Genomic DNA, 21,038 nt, shown 5'->3' with positions numbered 1-21,038 from the left:
AAAGCAATCATTGAAACCATCGTCTAAGCAGTTAATATATTTTTACTATAGTCTGAGATCCGGGATTAGAAAAATATACCCTCATCTGTTAATTAGATGAAACAATTTTTGGAACGAAGTTCCTTATGGGACGATGCGGAGGGGTACCCTAACCGGGAAAAAGCGTCCGTAACGTAAGATTTTAATTATTTATATACCTATAGACTATACTATATAGTATGATGGCTATACAGTGTCTAATGTATAGTCTACGTGATGATGGTTATTATTATTATTATTCATATAAATAGCTGTTTCTTTGTATATTATTATTATATATTTTTTATAAATCACTGTAAAGACGATAACTTTGTAAAGTAGTTTTTCTTTTATCAATAATAAAATCATAATAAAAATGTATACCCGAATAATTATTTTATTTATACCTCGAATAGAACTTATAATTAATATTTTTATGATAAGGAACTTAGTTTTAGCTTACTACATGTAGTTAATATGAGAAGGTAAAAATTATAAATAAGAGTAATTAGTTGTTAATTAAATAATAAATATTAATTGCAGCAGACTTCTAGTGGCAGAGGTTGTTTTTATAAATTCATAATATTGAGATCAGCCTATAAAAAATTGTTTCATCTAATTAACAGATGAGGGTATATTTTTCAATCCCGGATCTTAGACTACTACCGTGCTATGGCCGAACTAAAACTATTCAGACAATTCCTTTTTTATGCGAATTTCTACTCGAAGCGCCTTTCGGAAGAAGCAGGTGAGATCAAAGGATGATACGATGATGATAAATCTGACCGGCTGCTCGGAGGATGCAAGCTCCGATACGATCATTGTACTGTATTTATTTAAAACTAGCTGACCCTGCAGACTTCGTAGTGCCTCAATCAATAAACAAAATACCTAAACTTTTGTATAAAATAAACTTAAAATAAACAAAAATAATCCGTTTGACGGGGGAAACATCAAAGGAAAAACAAAATTGTTATTTTTATTTAATTCCCGGCATTTTCATATTTATCTACCTTTTAAACCTTCTCTGGACTTCCACAAATAATTCTAGACCAAAATTAGCCAAATCGGTCCAGTCGCTCTCGAGTTTTAGCGAGATAAACGAACAGCAATTCATCTTTATATGTATATATATATATATATTATTTATCATTAATACTGCGACATAGGCAGTTACGTATATTTCAATTACATTGCTTCCTGAATTTATTTAATTACTCTACAGCTGGTCGTAAAGTGAATTAAGTGAATCATATGCGTTGGTGTTGACACGCGAATTTATTCTTAAAATGTGTACAAGATCATTACACAGGGTATGCGTGGCTTTTCGGAACCTTTGTAGTCTGTTATTAACTACACATACTCGTGTTTACGTATTCAAGTCGTTCAGTACACGAATACTTATAATATGACCATTACGTTAATAAGTGGTATGTAACTTTTCATGTAAGATGAAGAGTCTAGTACAGTACCCGGCGATAAATGTTGCACATCGACGATTCACAGGACGATCGGCTAATTTCGGCTCAATAGACCGTTATCTCTATGGCTCGAAACATTTACAGTCCGGTACATTTTTGAATGCATATTACCGCTGACGCACGCGGGATGGATGTTATGTGCTCTGCGTAAACCCTGTCCCGCTGTCTCAATAGCTTCGACTGGGTTCCCGCCCGGTCCGGGGTAAGGCGCCGGCTGTGAGCGGCAGGAGTTTTTAGTGAGGTTCAACTCCTACATACCCCACCTGCCGTGCGGGTGGGGATCCGGCGATTTTCTACTGTGGAAAAAAAAAAAAACCGCTGACGCACAACGATTGTCAAACATCACATGAGTAGTGTGCAGTAGTAAAACACCACGAAGCTGAAATTAGCTAATTGTCTTTTTCATAAGGCCGGTGTGCAGTATTTATCGTCGGGTACTGTATGAATATACTGTATGTTTTTAAGCTATTGCATAGCCTTTATAGCGGTTTTTGAGCGCGGTGACCGAATCAAGAAATTCCATAATGAAAATAAAACCTAACACCCCTCACTCCGCCTACCATGTAGCTGGCGTTCAACACATTCACACGTTGCGCTTGTGTAGTGTTTGTGAATAAGCGCGCAGTGTGACGCGTGACGTCGCGCTGCATGCGCATTATGAAAAGTCTGCCCATCTCTCTCTCGCGCGGTCTAGCTTATGAGTGTGAAGAGGACAGTTAATGTTTTGCATTTGTTAAAGTTTATAAATATAGAGTCGTCTTATTTTATTATTGTTTTAATATTAAATTATTATTGTCTAATTATAATTGCATAAGTTAATAAAAAATGCTATGCTTTACTATGAAAGTGTAAGTGTGTACCGCTTCACCGCGGCAGTCCACACGTGTTTTTTTTATCACAAATTAATTTTGTACCTTTTCGATATTATTAACATTTCTGTGTAAGTTCGAAACCCAATGCATTTTTACAGATTTCATATGAAATGTTTTAGGAATGTGTTGTTAGTCAATATTATCCAATTTTAGTATTTAAGAGGCTGGACAAACAAACCGTTACACAGTTTGCTCTATTGCGGCCCTGCCTCAGAGTCGTCCTCCTTCGTGTATTGGGAAAAAATATCAAGCTCTTCATTAAATAAATATCTTTGAAACCATTAGTATGTTCATAGATTTTAAGATTTTTTTTATTGCCTTTGTAGGCAGACGAACGAGCATACGGCCCACCTAATGGTGAGTGGTTACCGTCGCCCATGGACTTCAACAATGCCAGGAGCAGAGCCAAGCCGCTGCCTACCGCTAAAGATCTAATCAAATCAAAACAAATCAAATTGGATCTACCTTTTTTACTGGTGGTAGGACCTCTTGTGAGTCCGCGCGGGTAGGTACCACCGCCCTGCCTATTTCTGCCGTGAAGCAGTAATGCGTTTCGGTTTGAAGGGTGGGGCAGCCCTTGAAACTATACTGAGATCTTAGAACTTATATCTCAAGGTGGGTGGCGCATTTACGTTGTAGATGTCCATGGGCTCCAGTAACCACTTAGCACCAGGTGGGCTGTGAGCTCGTCCACCCATTTAAGCAATAAAAAAAAAACCTACCTACCGATAAGAATAATAAATTTGAAAAATTCAATGAAGGAAGGAGTAAATATTTTTATACCACGCGATCATCACGCGATATCAAAATGTTATATTTACGATTATTGGCTGACAAGACGATATATTATTGACGGGAACATAAATCGTTTTTTTTCCAATTCGCTTACAGAACATTCATCAACACCCTTAACATAAAATACATTTGTCACTCAAAAAACAAGATCTAGTAGGTCTTGCAACTCCACTATTTATTTATATTTAAGCAGCGCGTGATAATTATTTGCTTTTATTTCTTGTGCACTTCACATCAACATTATTCAATTGATGTATTATTTAATAGCTGCGGCTTGTCGTTTCGCGTCAATACAACAAATACGATTTTTGTATACGAATAAAACATGTATACAGGGTGTTTATACAACAATAATATGTTTTATTCGAGTCGACTATTATCAAAGCCGGCAATGTGACTTTTGGACAATTATTGGTAAATCAGAAAAACGAATTATTGACTTTGTATTCCATTGGCAGTCACAAAACTCTTCTGAACGACATCTTAGATAAATAACAGGTTAAGTTAATACTTTATTTAATGCAGGTTTTTAACCGTATTCTTTGAAGGAGACGATTATATTCAAATCAGTCTGTATTGCTATATCAAAAACATTTTTTTGTCCAAATGCACAGATTGCCACCTTTGATAATAGACGACTCATTCCATAGGTGAGTGAACGAAGTGCTTATCGGAGCTCATATACATAGCGTGAACGCCACGTTACAATTACAATGTTCCTTACCGATAAAACGTAATGCAATGAATTTTACTGGGGTGATTCTTTTCATCATGAACAAGGGATCGTTTTTTTTTTTTTTTATTGCCTTTGTAGGCAGACGAGCATACGGCCCACGTGATGGTAAGTGGTCATCGTCGCTCATGGACGTCAGCAATGCCAGGGGCAGAGCCAAGCCGCTGCCTACATGTTTTTTAAGTACATATTTCGCGAACCCGCAATAGAACTCAAAGGCTGCGTCCGCGCGTTCCCTTGAGTCCACTGACCCCGCAGACTTGTCAATATATAAGTGTATTATATCATTCACGTGCTATGCAAAAACATTAATTAATAATTTGATTTTTTCATGACATTTTATCTAAAATCAACACCAAACTTCACTGGTCGGTAACGGTTCAAAATACACTCTGTATAAAATGTATATGTTAATGTCGTAGTTTATATAAGCTACATTGTATTTAAATTTAAATAGCTCTATTAATGTTAACTTATTACTATTTACTTCTTTATTATGTAATAGTTCATTTATGGAATACAAATAATCATAAATTGTACATTCTTGAATATCAGGACTATAGACCTTAGAATAAATAGGTACAGAGTCGAACTGTGTTTTTATAACTGTGTTATCATTGCAGTATTAATTAATTTATTGACAGCCTGTCTGAAACATGCATCATGTAGCCGTGTATCTGTTAGTAATCCCCGGTGGTGTTCATAGACCAGTGTCGAAATCATTTTTAACCATCATTAAAACTACTTTTATGACGTTTTGGAACGAAGTTCCTTATGGGACGATGCGGAGGGGTACCCTAACCGGGAAAAAACGTCCGTAACGTAAGATTTTTATTATTTATCTATAGTCTTAGTATGATAGCTATACAGTGTCTAATGTATAGTCTACGCGATAACGGTTATTATTATTTCTATGATAGAACATAATTAGGCTTAATTATTATTCATATAAATAGCTGTTTCTTTGTTTAATATTATCATATATTTTTTATAAATCATTGTGAATAAAATAAAGTTGATAACTTTGTAAAGTAGTTTTTTTTATCAATAAATAAATCATAATAAAAACTGTATACCTGAATAATTATTTTCTTTATACCTCGAATAGAACTTAAAGTTAATATTTTTATAATAAGGAACTACGTTCCTATCCGGCGTCCCACAACACCACACGTTTAGTTTTTTACTGGTGGTAGGACCTCTTGTGAGTCCGCACGAGTGGGTACCACCACCCTGCTTATTTCTGCCTTGAAATCTTCTGCGGATTTCGGTATTGCGCATTCTATCCCGTAGAGAAACGCCTAACATAGCCCGTTCCATGGCTCTTAGCGTGACTTGCATAACAGAACTTCATAAGTAAAGTAGGTATCTCTTTACAAGGGTCTTAAATATAATAAATTACTTCAGCGCGCCACGTAGGGCACCGGTGACCTACATGACAGTCAATGTGTTAACAATACATTAATTGGTTAAGCGCGAGTCACGGTAACAAGACGCAATGCCCATACATCAATTTAACAAACAAGAGATACTACATTCAATGCATACAGATACAACTCTTCGATTGGCGTCTACACGAAGCAGTCAAGTAAAGACAGATACGTACTAACGACCTCTTGTGAGTTCGCGCGGGTAGGTACCACCACCCTGCCTATTTTTGCCGTGAAGCAGTAATGTGTTTCGGTCTGAAGGGCGGGGCAGCCGTTGTAACTATACTTGAGACCTTAGAACTTATATCTCAAGGTCGGTGGCGCATTTACATTGTAGATGTCTATGGGCTCCAGTAACCACTTAACACCAGGTGGGCTGTGAGATCGCCGACCCAACTAAGCGATAAAAAAAAAACTAAACACTCGTATCTTCTTTTTCTCCACCTTATCCCACTAGGTGGTGTCGGCACAGCAAATTTTTCACTTCCATTCTCTTCTATCAGCCGTCATCTCAACACTCCCTCCGCTCTCTCTCATATCGTCATTCACACACTCCTCTCTACGAATCACATGTCGTTCACGCAACTAAACACTCGTATATCGTGCAGAATCGATACTACGTTATTTTAATTACAAATTTATTGTCACATGACATTAAATTGTGAATGGACGAAAGGTGGAGTTTATAACAAAGAGCTTCGCGCACCCAAGTTAGTTTGCAGTCGAGCTTGGGACGGAATGTACCAGTTTTGCGTTTCTTACGTGCATTTTAGCTTGGTATTATGGTTTGGGGTGTCAGCACCTGACAGCGTCCACCTGTATGACAGTTGCATCACTGGTTAGGTTGTAGCTACAGTGCTAGGCGCTTCCAAAAGCGATATCATAGTGTAGCTTATGCAGTAAAAATAATTTAGGTCTGTTTAATTTAGTTTTCAGCCAAACGAAACCATATTGCAAACCATACTATTTCCAATGCACAGCAATAATACGTCTCGATTCGAATACTTGTGATACCTACATAGCACCAGGTATGGTACTAGGTCCGTGTGCTCGACTGGTTATCTGTATATTAATAAAAACAAGTTTTGGATAAATGAACGATTAGATTCTTATGGGGATTAGTAGTTTTTTTTTCCTTACCTATTCGCAGTGCTGCGCAAAATCTACCACCGAATCGAAATCGCGACCCTCTGAGAATATCCGGCAAAAACTTAGCGAACTCTTGGTGGTAATTATCGATGAGTTCGACGAGTATCATGACCGTCTGGTAGTTTATTCGGAGTCAATAGACACCTCATTGTGAGTGCCGCCACCCATCTTGAGACCTATGCTAAATATAAGCTCTTATGCTAACTTTTACACATGTGGAGAATAATATAAATTTCTCAATAATAATACTTTTTTCTGGGTAAAAAGGACAAAGAACAAACACTATATTGTCTTCTGTATCCCTGAAAAAATGTAAGCAGAATTTCAGGATGATTGATTAGTAGTTTAGATGAGGTAGCGTAACTAGGAAACAAAATAACGCTTTGAGTATTTAAGAAGCGCTTTGTTGGCCTATTTTTCATCCAATTGCTACCAAGCTAGTGGATTTCCTGAAAATTTCAATTTCTATTCAATATTTCAACGGCTGAAGGCCTCAAACGGCGGAAATATGAAAATCTCTCTAAAGATTTCAATTTTGTTCCGTTTGGGATAGAAACTTTGGGCTCCTGGGGCCCATCTGCTAAAAGCTTTTTTAAGGACTTAAAAAAAAAACTATTTGAGGCCTCGGGAGACCAGAAGGCTGGTACGTATTTTGCACAAAGAATTAGCGTTGCTATCCAGCGTGGAAATGCTGCCAGCCTTCTGGGGACGCTGCCATTCTAAGGGAGCTAACACAGATTTTTTACCTAAATAATTATTACTTTCTTTCTCACATATTATGTAATCATTTAAATGATTAGTCGACAGTGAACGTCAAAACATTACCTTTTTATTATTGACTATTTCGGAGTCCTTAGGGAATAAATATAAACATACCGCCTCCTATGCTTCCCACCTTTTAGACTGGGACAGCTGATGTCTTCTCAGAGTACAATTTTAAGGTTATAAAATAATAATTTGTGGACGAACTAACCGCTAATAGCTGTTGCAATGATAATATAACATATATTTTCGCTAAGATTACAGCAATATCCCAAGGTAAATTACAACTTAGAAAAATCACCTGCTAATTTCGTTTGTTCATCGCTATGAAGTGTGGTCAGACCTTAACCCTAGGTGGTTCCGTCTATTACAATAATAACGGATGGTAATAGGTCATATTTTTTACGATAAACACAATTGGACGAAGGTAAGGGAACCGCTGTGAAGATTAATTGAATGACTTTTCAATGGAAAATCGTTGTCGTACCTGACAAATGTGAGCTGGTGAATGAATATTAAATTGAAATGTTTGGCTGGCTTTTGTTTTAATTAATCTAGTTTTAGACTTTTTGGAGTAAAGTAAGTACACACATAAGTAAATACCAAATGAGTCGACTATTATCAAAGCCGGCAATGTGACTTTTGGAGAATTATTGGTAAATCAGAAAAACGAATTATTGACTTTGTATTCCATTGGCAGTCACAAAACTCTTCTGAACGACATCTTAGATAAATAACAGCTTAAGTTAATACTTTATTTAATGCAGGTTTTGAACCGTATTCTTTGAAGGAGACGATTGATATTCAAATCAATCTGTATTGCCATATCAATAAATTTTTTTTGTCCAAATGCACAGATTGCCACCTTTGATAATAGACGACTCAAATAATACTTCAGTTCCGAAAAGAAACAAGAGTACAGGTAACGTCATCTATAATACTGTATTTTTACATAACGATTCTACTCTAACACGAAAAGAAAAAATCCCCAAAACCTACATGGACTTTTACAACACGAAAAAGAGATTTTTATTTAAAATTATGAAAAAAATTGCATTTTACACTATGAACACACAATATATGAAACAACTGAAATTTTACTGCTTATTTTTTATGTATAATAAGGTAAAATAATACACACACGCATACATGTTTCATTATCAGAAAAAATATGCTACATTTTTATTTATTTTTTATTGCTTAGATGGGTGGACGAGCTCACAGCCCACCTCGTGTTAAGTGGTTATTGGAGCCCATAGATATCTACAATGTAAATGCGCCACCCACCTCGAGATAAGAGTTCTAAGGTCTCAGTATAGTTACAACGGCTGCCGCACCCTTCAAACCGAAACGCATTACTGCTTCACGGCAGAAATAGGCGGGGTGGTGGTACCTACCCGCGCGGACTCACAAGAGGTCCTACCACCAGTAAAAACTGTACTTGGCTTCTAGTCTCACACAACACGGTTTCGCATAACACGACATAATAGGTTGGGAAAAAAGTTTCTTCGCATTTCTTAAGAAAATTCACAACCTTTTTTAATATAGTTTATTTTTACATATAAGATTATTAAGCTTCTTATATAATTAACGTTGTATTGTTAAAATAAAAACTTCAATGTGTCGCTCTGAAAGAACAAAGAAACAATATTTAAAGTTTATTTCATAATCTTGTAGTTATCTAAATAGAAATTAATTTTATTAAAATTTTACGAAATGACATATTGTTTCTCTGTCAAGGCTTTTCGACTTTACCACACATGCGCGGACGTTCCAGGACATTCCGGGTCGACAGCGCATGCGTGATATAATTCAAATTAAAGAAAGGAACAAGACTTTCTTTACATACATATAACTAAAGTATGTAGGTACCATTTTGTTCTTTTTTTTTTTTTTATTGCCCTTGTAGGCAGACGAGCATACGGCCCACCTGATGGTGAGTGGTTACCGTCGCCCATGGACTTCAGCAATGCCAGGGGCAGAGCCAAGCCGCTGCCTCCTAATGTTCGATAACTTTTTGCCATTTTGTAGGAGGGACATGATCCCATTGCTATAGAAATTTTGGGGCTTCCGATCAAAATACCGCGACAATTGGTTTTGGCAGTTCTCTCGTGATGTTAACCTGACACTGCCTAAAGAATTCTGAAGAGACCGAAACAGGTGGAAATCTGAAGGTGCAAGGTCAGGGCTATACGGCGGATGCACTAACACCTCCCAGCCAAGTTCTCTTAATTTTTGCTGAGTGGCTAAAGGTGTGTGAAGTCTAGCGTTATCATGATGAAAAACCAAACCCCTTCTGTTGAATGATGTTGAAGTAACGTTGATAAACAGAGGTCGATATGATAAAAACGTTGTTAAAGTTGCTTGCATTTTACATTGCACCCGAGAAAACATTAATTACACTGATGATAATTACTGAAACTAACAGAATTATTTATTAAGAATATCTAGATCGTCTAGATTCGAGTCGCAAGCTGTATTAAGAGTGTGGCTGAAAACGATAAATAAACAAATAAAGATGTATACACACAGTTGTGGGTGCACCTTGCAAACAGCTGACGAACTTCTGTGGTCTAGACTCGGCGGGGAAAGTAATTTAGTTCGCCATCTCTGTCATTGCTATGCGTTTATACCATACGCGGGAAAAAGACGGAAAACGATTAAGTGCAATTTATAGATCTCACTAGTAAGATTATAGGTTAGTATTATTCGTTTTTATGTTCTTTTCAATCATTCGTACATACGTGTTTTGTGTTTATTTTAACTACAGCATTTTTATTTTTGAGTATTTTTTTTTTTTTCTGATAAAATAAGTGACAATGATGTCCATCGAAGTAAATTTATAACTTAATAATTAGAACCATTTTTACGGTTTAATATCGCATGTTTGCTGTCATTATATTCTTTCTAACTTTTCCGAATACTCTAAAGTTTTTGTGGCTTCACGCAAGACTATAATGGCAATAAAATATAATGACAATGTCAATGAAATAATATGTAGACAATAAATAGCGCGAGATTAAATAGCTAAAGTAGCAGTTAATTATGTTTAAGACTTACGAAGAAAATACTTTAAAATATCATAATACCATTATCAATATCATGTTGGTTGACATGTGTTTATTCACTGAGACTTTTTCAGTGGACTTTTTGGAATATCCTGAGAAGCTGCGTCTAGCGGCTCTATTTTATTTTCCCACATTTGTTAACTTGTACAGATACTAACTGTAACTATTTACTGGTGGTAGGACCTCTTGTGAGTCCGCGCGGGTAGGTACCACCACCCCGCCTATTTCTGCCGTGAAGCAGTAATGCGTTTCGGTTTGAAGGGTGGGGCAGCCGTTGTAACTATACTGAAACCTTAGAACTTATATCTCAAGGTGGGTGGCGCATTTATGTCGTAGATGTCTATGGGTCCCAGTAACCACTTAACACCAGGTGGGCTGTGAGCTCGTTTACCCATCTAAGCAATAAAAACATTTAAAAAAAACAGTTAATAAGCCATTGATCCACCAGTCACCACCAGCCCGAAGAAACACTAAATAGACAAAATAAAACAATTCTCACAACTTCGATCATCGCGTTCCCGCCAAAAAGTCCATTCAATCTAAATAAAAATGAGTAAAAAAATACCACAGATAAAAAAATCACCTTATATATTTACTTCTATTTTCAAAAACATTGCAATTTTTAACATTAGGTATGCTTACAAATTTTGTATATGGGTAGACGATATCAAGGCCTATTCGATAAAGAGCGATTATCAGGGTCCATAGACATCATAATGTGGACTCTGCCACCCGCCACGAGTCCTGGGTCGAATTATGAAGCAAAACCTCTATTCCGCACATATGCTTCGTAGCTAAAACAGGATGATGGTGGGACTCACCCGAGTTAGCTAACAGAACGTGCTACGTCCAATAAGGCCGGTTGATAGTTGATAGTAATACTAAAAGAAAACGGCCTGTTCTCTGGTTAAGATAGAAACAAGTGTTGCTAGTGTTGCTTTTTAGGCAGCGGCTTGGCTCTGCCCCTGGCATTGCTGAAGTCCATGGGCGACGGTTACCACTCACCATCAGCTGGGTCGTTAATAAATTAATTCATGTTCGTAACCGTCTGAATATGCTTTGTTTTGTGTCGAAGATATAGTTTATCGTGTCGCTGTCATGTAATGTTTTGAAATAATATAAAGAACAAAATAGCGTAATTTATAATAACAGACTACCGTGTCAAAATATTAATAAACGATACGGAATTTATTCCAGACACATTTGGCACGATTTCAAAGTTTAGCGCAGCGTACATTGCTGTTAATAATATTATACTGAAAACGTATCTTGACTTGCATTTGTTTTTTTTAAATTAGATTATAGTGGCTGGGGTCCGTAACTACTGCATCGCGTCAGCCATGTGGCCATTCACTCTGAGAAGGTGGCACGACATGAGAACCCTCTTGTCGTGGCTGCTGGAAACTACATATCCGATCCTGTAGGCCGAATGGTAAACCGTCGACGTCGCCCAAAGCACGTCATTACGGATCCTCCAGAACCATTAACGGTTCTTTTAGGCACCACAAGCACCGGTCACCGTCCTCGTCGAATCCGTCGCTTGCGACGAAGGGCTCGACGGGCGAATTAACCCACTGAGTTTCTCGCCGGATCTTCTCAGTGGGTCGCGTTTCCAATACGGTGGTAGATTCTGCGAAGCATTGCTCTTGCTAGGATCAGTGTTAGCAACACTTCGGTTTGAGCCCCGTGAGCTCAACTACACACGTTAGGGTGAAGCTGAAATAGCCTCTCAAGGCTATCAGCACAGGTAGGAATAAAAAAAAAGTGGCCATATCATTATTAAGATGTTGGGACTTCCTTTTCCTTATTCCTTCCTCAATCCCCTATCCACGCCATCTGTTGACACTACGAGAAAAACTACGCGCGTATGAAAATGGCGCGAAGTGTGTAAAAAAAAAAACTAAAACATGGTGCCGGTGCAAAAACAATAAAATTGTGATTTGTTGATCAATCAGCACATATTACTCTCGCCAGTGAGAAAATTGAATAGTGCATCAACGAAATACAGAGTGAGTCCTAAATCTTATCCTTTTTCCCAGTCCCAAACATTTAAATTCAAAACATATTTAGTGGTCCGTTTCGAGCGCGAATAACCTATGGTAACTAGGGGCATATTCGTTAGAAAACTCTAGTTATACATTTCATTTCGCTTTAATCTTATCCTAATAACAATATAACTATTATTTCATAATATTATTTTACTATTTAAAGCATAAAATAACAATTTATATTTTATAAATCTCAAGTGACGTAGGTAGTTCAAGAAATTTCTCGGTTGTAAAAATAGCATTTATTTGCATCATAATTTTTGTATTCAAATTCAAATTATATTTGTATTGTTACTATAATTTACGTATTCTATAATGTCAGAACTCAAATTAAAACTCCTAACAAGTCAACGTGAATATGTTTTTAAGGACATACAAATACTTTATAACTTATCACAACAAATTGCATCAGATTCGTCAAAATTATCTCAATTCAATGTTCGATACAAACGTCTAGATGTTTTACGGCAAGAATATTTAGATCTAACTAATCAAATAAATGCGATAAAACTTGAAATTAATCCTAAAGACAAAATCGATATGCAAGTTGTTAAGGCATTTGACGACATGTATTACGCGATATCGGAAGCGTCCAACGCCGACCCCGGCAACGCCGGCGCATCCGCGTCGCATTACGTCTCACCCAAGCCGTTTGGTCAGCAAGTACGTTTACCAAAAATTAATTTAATCAAGTTTGATGGTAGAATTGAGCAATGGCGGACTTTTTATGATACATTTACGTCGCTTGTACACGAGAATGAGAATATTACAGCAATTGAGAAATTTCATTATTTAATATCGTGTCTATCGGGTGCTGCTTTATCGATTGCCAAAGGGGTACCTGTTACATCTGATAATTATCAAATAGTTTTCGACGCACTAGTGGGTCGATTTGAAAATAAAAGATTATTAGCTACATCTTATTTAGACAAAATTATACAATTTCAGCAATTGAAAAGTTCTAACATTAATGATTTATTGACATTAAATAATTTATTATACGAAAGTGTCAATGCCCTCAAGGCAGTAAACATTCCTAATCTTGGTGAATTTATATTATTCTATTTGGCGTCCCGTACTTTAGACAGTGACACTCGTAAAAGATTTGAATCACAGTTACAGGAAAATTCAAATAACCTACCTACTATAAACGACTTACTAACTTTTTTACAACACTATGTTAAGATACTAGAGGTTAATGAACCAAGCTCGTCATCTGTTGTACGTATACAACAAACTAATAAACAACTCACAAATTATAAGAGTGCACCTCGCAATGAATGTTTTTCTAAAAAACCTTATTTGAAATCAACATCATTGCCCGTTAATTCAAATATATCTTCAAGTGTCAACACCGGCGCACCGTGTAGCTGTTGTGAACAACAACATAATCTATATAAGTGTCCTAAATTTCAAGCTTTAGGCATACAAGACCGGCTTAATTTAGTGACATCAAAATCTTTATGTAAAAACTGTTTACGCCAAAATCATAACATTAACAAATGTTATTCAAAATTAAATTGTTCTACTTGCGGACAACGACATCATACGCTTCTCCATGAGGTCAATACAGCTGTGAGTGGCATGGTCACAGTTGACGTACGCCCGGACGAGATCACGCGTAATCCCACCTTCGAGTCTAGCACTGCAGCCTCCACTAATGCGTATGTGGGCTACAGTCGCTCGGTGGTTCTTTTGGGTACTTGTGTAGTTCGCGTTCGTCATCCTCGCAGTACTAATCAATCATTTCTTGTACGTGCGTTGATTGATAGTGGTGCTCAAGATTGTTTCATTACCAAGTCATGTTGTCAACGTTTGGGCTTACCATTACGTCGCTGTCCATTAGCCGTAGTTGGTCTAGGTCAAAATGCCGTACATCACGTGACTGGAGTTACTTCTTGCACTGTACTTTCTCGTACTTCAGAAAATCCTCATTTCAACATTAATCCTATCGTAGTAAATACTATAACGAGTAAAATGCCTGCTACAAACTTACCTACTAATCTTCGTGAATCTTTTAAACATCTGGTCCTCGCTGATGAGAATTTTGATAAACCATCAAATGTAGATTTACTACTCGGCGCAGAACTGTTCCATAGTATTTATGACGGTCAACGCGTTCAGCCCAGTCATGATCTACCGGTAGCTTTACACAGCGTATTTGGTTGGGTCATCACCGGCAAACTTGATACAAATTATTTACCTCCGCCAACAATATCTTCTCTCTTAGCATCCACACGTTCTCTAGACGAGGGACTCAAGCGATTCTGGGAGATCGAAGAACCTCCAAGTCAGGTTATCTTAAACCCTGAAGATATTAAATGTGAACAAATGTACTCAAATCTAACGTATCGTAATCCCGACGGCAGATATGTTGTACCTATGCTTCTCAAAGAACCTATCAGTCAACTAGGCGATTCTTTCAACCAATCATTCTCTCGGCTCGTTAACCTAGAACGACGCCTTGATCGAAACTTAGAGTTGAAAAAAGAGTACACCGCCTTTATGCGCGAATACAAGTTGTTAGGGCATATGGAGCCTAGCGCTGACTCGAATAAAATCGGGCAGTATATAATTCCTCATCATTGTGTCATTCGCCCGGAAAGTACAACGACTAAACTTAGGGTTGTATTCGATGCTAGCGCCAAAACTACCAGTGGCAAATCTCTTAACGATCTTGTATATACTGGTCCAAAACTTCAAAACGATATAGGAGATATACTTACAAAATTTCGGTCGCATGCTGTTGTTTTTACTGCCGACATCAGTAAGATGTATCGAAACATCGAACTTAGGCCAGAAGACCGAAAATGGCAGCATATACTTTGGCGCGATTCTCCTTCTGATCCTGTAACTGAGTACGAGCTGAAAACGGTAACCTACGGGGTTACGAGTTCCCCTTATCTGGCAATACGTACTCTGCATCAATTAGCCTCTGACTACGAAAAAGAGTGGCCCTTAGCTGCTGCTAGTCTTCGTCATGATACTTTCATGGATGACATCACTGTTGGTGCTACATCTATTGAAACTGCACTGAAACATAAAGAAGAGTTAATACAAATGTTAGCGCGTGCTAAGTTCGAATTACGTAAATGGAGTAGCAACTCACCCGAATTCATCACCCAGATACCAACGGAACATTGTCAAGTTCCAAAAACATTTTGTGATGAAAAACAAAAACAAAGTATCAAGATTCTTGGAGTCCAATGGGATCCAGCTGATGATAACTTCACTTATGCTTTATCAGAACTCACTCCAGGGAATACAAAACGTGCTATTCTATCAAACGTCGCCAGAATTTATGATCCACTCGGATGGTTAGCCCCAATGGTTCTAATAGCTAAGCTTACCTTACAAGAACTATGGCGCCTTCAGCTTGACTGGGATGAAACTGTACCGTCAGATATGTTGTCTCAGTGGCATCTATTTACATCCGAGTTTCACTACCTGAAGGATATTAAAATTCTTCGACTAATTGTACCTCTTCATTCAAAATCATACGAACTTGTAGGTTTTTGTGATGGATCTACCAAGGCTTATGGTTGTTCTGTGTACTTACGTATAACTACCGACAGTGAAATTACATCTCACTTGCTTATTGCAAAATCTAAAGTAGCTCCATTAAAAGTTCTTACTGTCAACCGATTGGAGCTATGTAGTGCTGTATTACTAGCAAAAATATTGAAGCATATTAGTAATTTACTAAATGAAACTCAAACCTCAAACATAACAATTTCAAAGATATGGGCATTCACTGATAGCTCGACTGTACTATCATGGCTGCAAACAGCACCTCATCGTCTTAAAACTTTCGTTGCACACCGTGTCGTGAAGCTGTTAGATAATTTGTCTGTCGAAAATTGGTATCATGTGCCAACGTATGATAATCCAGCCGATTACTGCAGTCGTGGTCTTACCTGCTCTCAACTTGTGGCTTGTTCCACTTGGTGGACAGGACCCAAATGGATAGTCTCGAATTCTTTCTTCTACATGGCCGGTGTCTGAAAAATTACCTTATTTAAAGGAATTAGCCGAAGTAAAATCCAGCTTCTTGTGCCATGTTCTTTTGGAATCTTCTAACAATAGTATTCTAACTCAGTTAATTGAGAAGTACTCTTCATTGTTGAGGCTACAACGCATCTTTGCCTGGTGTCGACGTTTTATTGCAAACGCAACTCGTCCGCCAGAAAAACGTATCAAATCTTTTTTAACTTTTACAGAACTAGAAGACTCTCTCTTTACCATTGTAAAACATGTTCAATCTCTTACATTCGCTAGCGAAATTAGTGCGATTAAAAGTGGAAAATCTTGTTCTCGCACTATAATAAAGTTAGCGCCAATTCTAGATCAACGGGGTCTGTTACGAGTGGGGGGACGATTAAAAAATGCAAACTTGCCACAATCAGCTATAAATCCGTTATTGTTGCCAAAAACCTCCCATCTTTCTCTGAGTATTATTGATTATTACCATCGTTTATTTCTACACTGTGGACCTCGTGCGTTACAATCTTTAATTCAAAGAAAATTTTGGATCCTAGGTATTCGTAATCTTATTAGATCGCGGCTTTCAAAATGCGTCACCTGTTTCAAAGTAAATCCTATACCCCTTCAACCTGTAATGGGTGATCTTCCCTCTATCCGAGTTCAAGCAGCTCGTTGCTTTCAAAATATAGGTGTCGACTTTGCAGGACCTTTTATCGTGAAAGAAAGTCGCAGACGAAATGCCAAAACATATAAAACTTATGCCTGTATATTTGTCTGTCTAGCGGTTAAGGCCATTCATATTGAATTGGTAACTGAGCTCTCCACCTCGGCCTTTATTGCTGCTCTAGATAGGTTTGTGTCCCGTCGTGGTTTATGTAGTACCATTATTTCGGATTGTGGTTCGAATTTCGTGGGTGCTAAACGCTATCTTAGCGAGATGCATCAATTAATGCTAAGTAAGAATCTTGAAGTTGAGTCTATTTTGATAAACCGAGGAATCCAATGGAAACTAAACCCTCCAACCGGAAGTCATTTTGGAGGTATATTTGAAAGTGGGGTAAAATCGATGAAGTATCACCTGAAACGGGTAATCGGAAGTCAAATATTAACCTTTGAAGAGCTTACAACAATTCTTACCAAAATCGAAGCTATTCTCAATTCACGACCATTAATTTCGGTATCTTCTGACCCTAACGAGGTAGACGTATTGACACCTGGGCATTTCTTGACAGGGAGCCCTCTAGTGAGCTTACCCGAGCCTCTCCTTGCTGATATACAAATGTCAGTTCGTTCTAGATGGCAGATGCTACAAAAGCTAACTCAAAGTTTTTGGCGTGTCTGGCATTTGGATTATCTTCATACATTACAGCAACGCGCTAAATGGTTTAAACAACACGGTAACGTTAAGCTGGGAGATATAGTTATGATCGTGGATCAAAACCTTCCACCGTTGGAATGGCGTATCGGCAGAATTAGCATAATTCATCCCGGGTCTGATGGCGTAGTACGGGTTGTCACTGTCCAAACAGCTCACGGTCTGCTGCGCCGATCAGTTACAAAGTTGTGTCCTTTGCCAATTCACGAAAACTTGTAACCTTTATAATTTACTTTATACTATTATCTAATTTAATATAATAGTTTATTTATTCACATAATTATTATTTTTATCTTAATTATTACTTTATTCTTAGCATATTATTATCTCTAATTCACTAGGTACCTTAGTTACCACAGCTTATTATCTTATTAAAATCTTTTGAAATCCTCCAATGATTTCAAGTGGGGGGAAATGTTGGGACTTCCTTTTCCTTATTCCTTCCTCAATCCCCTATCCACGCCATCTGTTGACACTACGAGAAAAACTACGCGCGTATGAAAATGGCGCGAAGTGTGTAAAAAAAAAACTAAAACATGGTGCCGGTGCAAAAACAATAAAATTGTGATTTGTTGATCAATCAGCACATATTACTCTCGCCAGTGAGAAAATTGAATAGTGCATCAACGAAATACAGAGTGAGTCCTAAATCTTATCCTTTTTCCCAGTCCCAAACATTTAAATTCAAAACATAAAATAAATGTAAAAAAGTTATTTGCAACCTATTAGCAGTTGCTAGTAAATACAATATATATCTATACATACGTTATAAGAAAAAGAAGGGACAAAACAAACAAAAAAATGTGTTTCACGGTTTTGTACTTGCCAAATATTGAAATTGCGACCGCATTTACAGCACGTTTCAAGATTCGATCCACGACTCAATAATGACCGTAGGATTTCAATCTATGCTGCATCCTCTTCCCGGGTGCTATGATGTGACTTCTTTCAAATGTGGTATAGAAATTCTACAATGAATTGACTTCTTTGTTTTTGAGCAATAGGTGTATTGATAGGTAGTCTGCTTTCAATGGCAACAAAAATTAAGGTACAGTAGCTCTTACTATGATCTTAGAACATTCTATATTATGCAGCAATGTATAACGTACAATTTGATTCGGTAGCGTGTATGTTAATAATACATGTAGAGGGTCTGTGCGGAGGGTGTATTCTGAACACCTGATCGAACAAACAGGTGCGTTGTTCCGAAAATTGTTTTTATTGTAAACGAGGTATGCGTGTCGACGGATCTGTCCGAAGATAAGTTCGGTGTTTTTTGTCGATGATCTGAACATTGTTTTTCGTGCAAGTTTTAGAATGATCTCGAAAGTTTTTTGCATTGTTTGTTCCAACATGAATAAACTTATCTTTTCATTTGTACATCATATATTCTGTATAAATGTATTTAATATATACGAATAAAATGTAAAATAATTATCAAAATTTGTATCACTATGATCTTTAATACAACCTACAATTATCCTCTTCCCGAAATTTTACATTCGTCTCCATTATCTTGAAGCCAAAATTTTTAAAGCTAAACAACTTCTTTTTTTTTTGTTCTGCCTATGCTGAGAGGCTATTTCAGCTTTACCCTAGCGTGTAGGTGAGCTCTTGGGGCTCAAATCGGAAGTGTTGCTAACACTGGCCCTAGCAAGAGCAGTGCTTCACAGAATCTACCGCCAGATCGGAAACGCGACCCACTGAGAAGATCCGGCGAGAAACTCAGTGGGCTGTGTTTATGGTTTAATTTACTCGTCATACAGGTTAATTATATACTCGTCGAGCCCTTCGTTGCAAGCAACGGATTCGGCGAGGACGGTGACCGGTGCTTGAATGGATCGGGAGGATCAGTAATGACGTGTAAGGTTCTACCACGTGTGATTTGTTGAACACATGTCTTTTTATATTTTTTTATATTTGTTATTATTAAAATATCATAAGATTTGTAGCTACATTATCATCTCAACTAAACATTACAATTCGAGCACACCTCGTGCACACTCGCCTCGCATGTGCGTCTTTTTATTAGTTTTTTATTTCTTTTTTATATTACGACTAGCGACCCGCCCTCGCTTCGCTTCGGAAACATTAAATTTTATTATTGATAGCTGATTCCCGCGATGTTACCCACGGTTATTGTCGTACCGCGGGTGACGTCGCGGGGCGTAGCTAGTCTAAAAAAGTAGCCTAGATTACTCGATATACCATCAGCTACCTATCAGTGAAAGTCTCGGCCAAAATAGGTCCAGCCGTTCCAGAGATTAACCGGAGTCCGGAAAAAACCGACAGACAGACAGACAAAAATTGTAAAAAATATTATTTCGGTGTATGAACCATATATAGGTATATTCATCTGCTTGTTTTAAAACGCAGTTATTTCAATATTACAAACGGACACCCCAATTTTATTTATATGTAGAGATTGCATCGCTGGCCTTACGTGTTTACCATATGCGGATTAAGAAGTACGGCAAATTATATTTGCAAAATAAAAATAGAATAAAACGAGAGACACGTTGAAATTTTATTAACCATGGATTTTTTTTTGTTGCTTTAATAGGTGGACGAGCTCACAGCCCACCTGGTGTTAAGTGGTTACTGGAGCCCATAGACATCTACAACGTTAATGAGCCACCCACCTTGAGATATAAGTTCTAAGATCTCAGTATAGTTACAACGGATGCCCCACCCTTCAAACCGAAACGCGTTACTGCTTCACGGCAGAAATAGGCAGGGTGGTGGTACCTACACGTGCGGACTCATAAGAGGTCCTACCACCAGTGTTATTATATATAATAATCTATATACATATTAATACGTGAAGCAAAAACTTTGTACCCCTTTTTACGAAAACTGCGCGGACGGAGAAAAATGAAAAACCCCACACTTATAGAGAATGTAGAGAAGGAGTGTAGAATACTAATATTTTTTTTAAATTATGTATTAATAATACATTAAACCAATAAAAAAACATTACACACACTACCATGTATTTGACACACACGCATACATACATATATATACTCTTTGTTTACATAGACGTAGGTTTCATACTTCAGTGTTTGGTTACTTTCAACCTTTTGTTATTGCTTAAAGTCTGTGGTCAAATTGAGAATAGGTTAATAGGTTAATATATATTGTTTGTTTTTAATATAATTTGTCTATAGTGTAGTCTTGGCGTAATCTATGATTATAGAAGTGTAATACTCGTAGTCTTTGACAATAGAACCATAATAATGTTCAAACTTATAATTTCAATTAATTATAGTCGAATTTCGGCTACTGCGGGACCACTAGTATTTAAATAAAACGCAAAAACA

At 37.4% G+C, this 21,038-nt stretch overlaps 1 protein-coding gene across 1 annotated transcript; it reads left to right on the top strand.

Annotated features, from left to right (window-relative positions):
• The first annotated feature begins 14,333 nt into the window (after positions 1-14,333).
• LOC134200853 (uncharacterized) lies at positions 14,334-16,361 on the top strand. The gene has a single exon (XM_062674700.1). The coding sequence runs from the start codon at positions 14,334-14,336 to the stop codon at positions 16,359-16,361; it is 2,028 nt and encodes a 675-aa protein (XP_062530684.1).
• The last annotated feature ends 4,677 nt before the right edge of the window (positions 16,362-21,038 follow it).

This window comes from Bombyx mori, chromosome 3, assembly GCF_030269925.1.
Source record: "Bombyx mori chromosome 3, ASM3026992v2".
In the NCBI taxonomy this organism is placed as follows: domain Eukaryota; kingdom Metazoa; phylum Arthropoda; class Insecta; order Lepidoptera; family Bombycidae; genus Bombyx; species Bombyx mori.
The sequence above is the reverse complement of the archived record's forward strand: the minus strand, read 5'-3'. Positions and strand labels throughout refer to the sequence as shown.

Excerpts from the sequence above, each read along its gene's own strand:
- LOC134200853 (XM_062674700.1), top strand. The coding sequence starts at position 14,334 with ATGCCTGCTACAAACTTACCTACTAATCTTCGTGAATCTTTTAAACAT.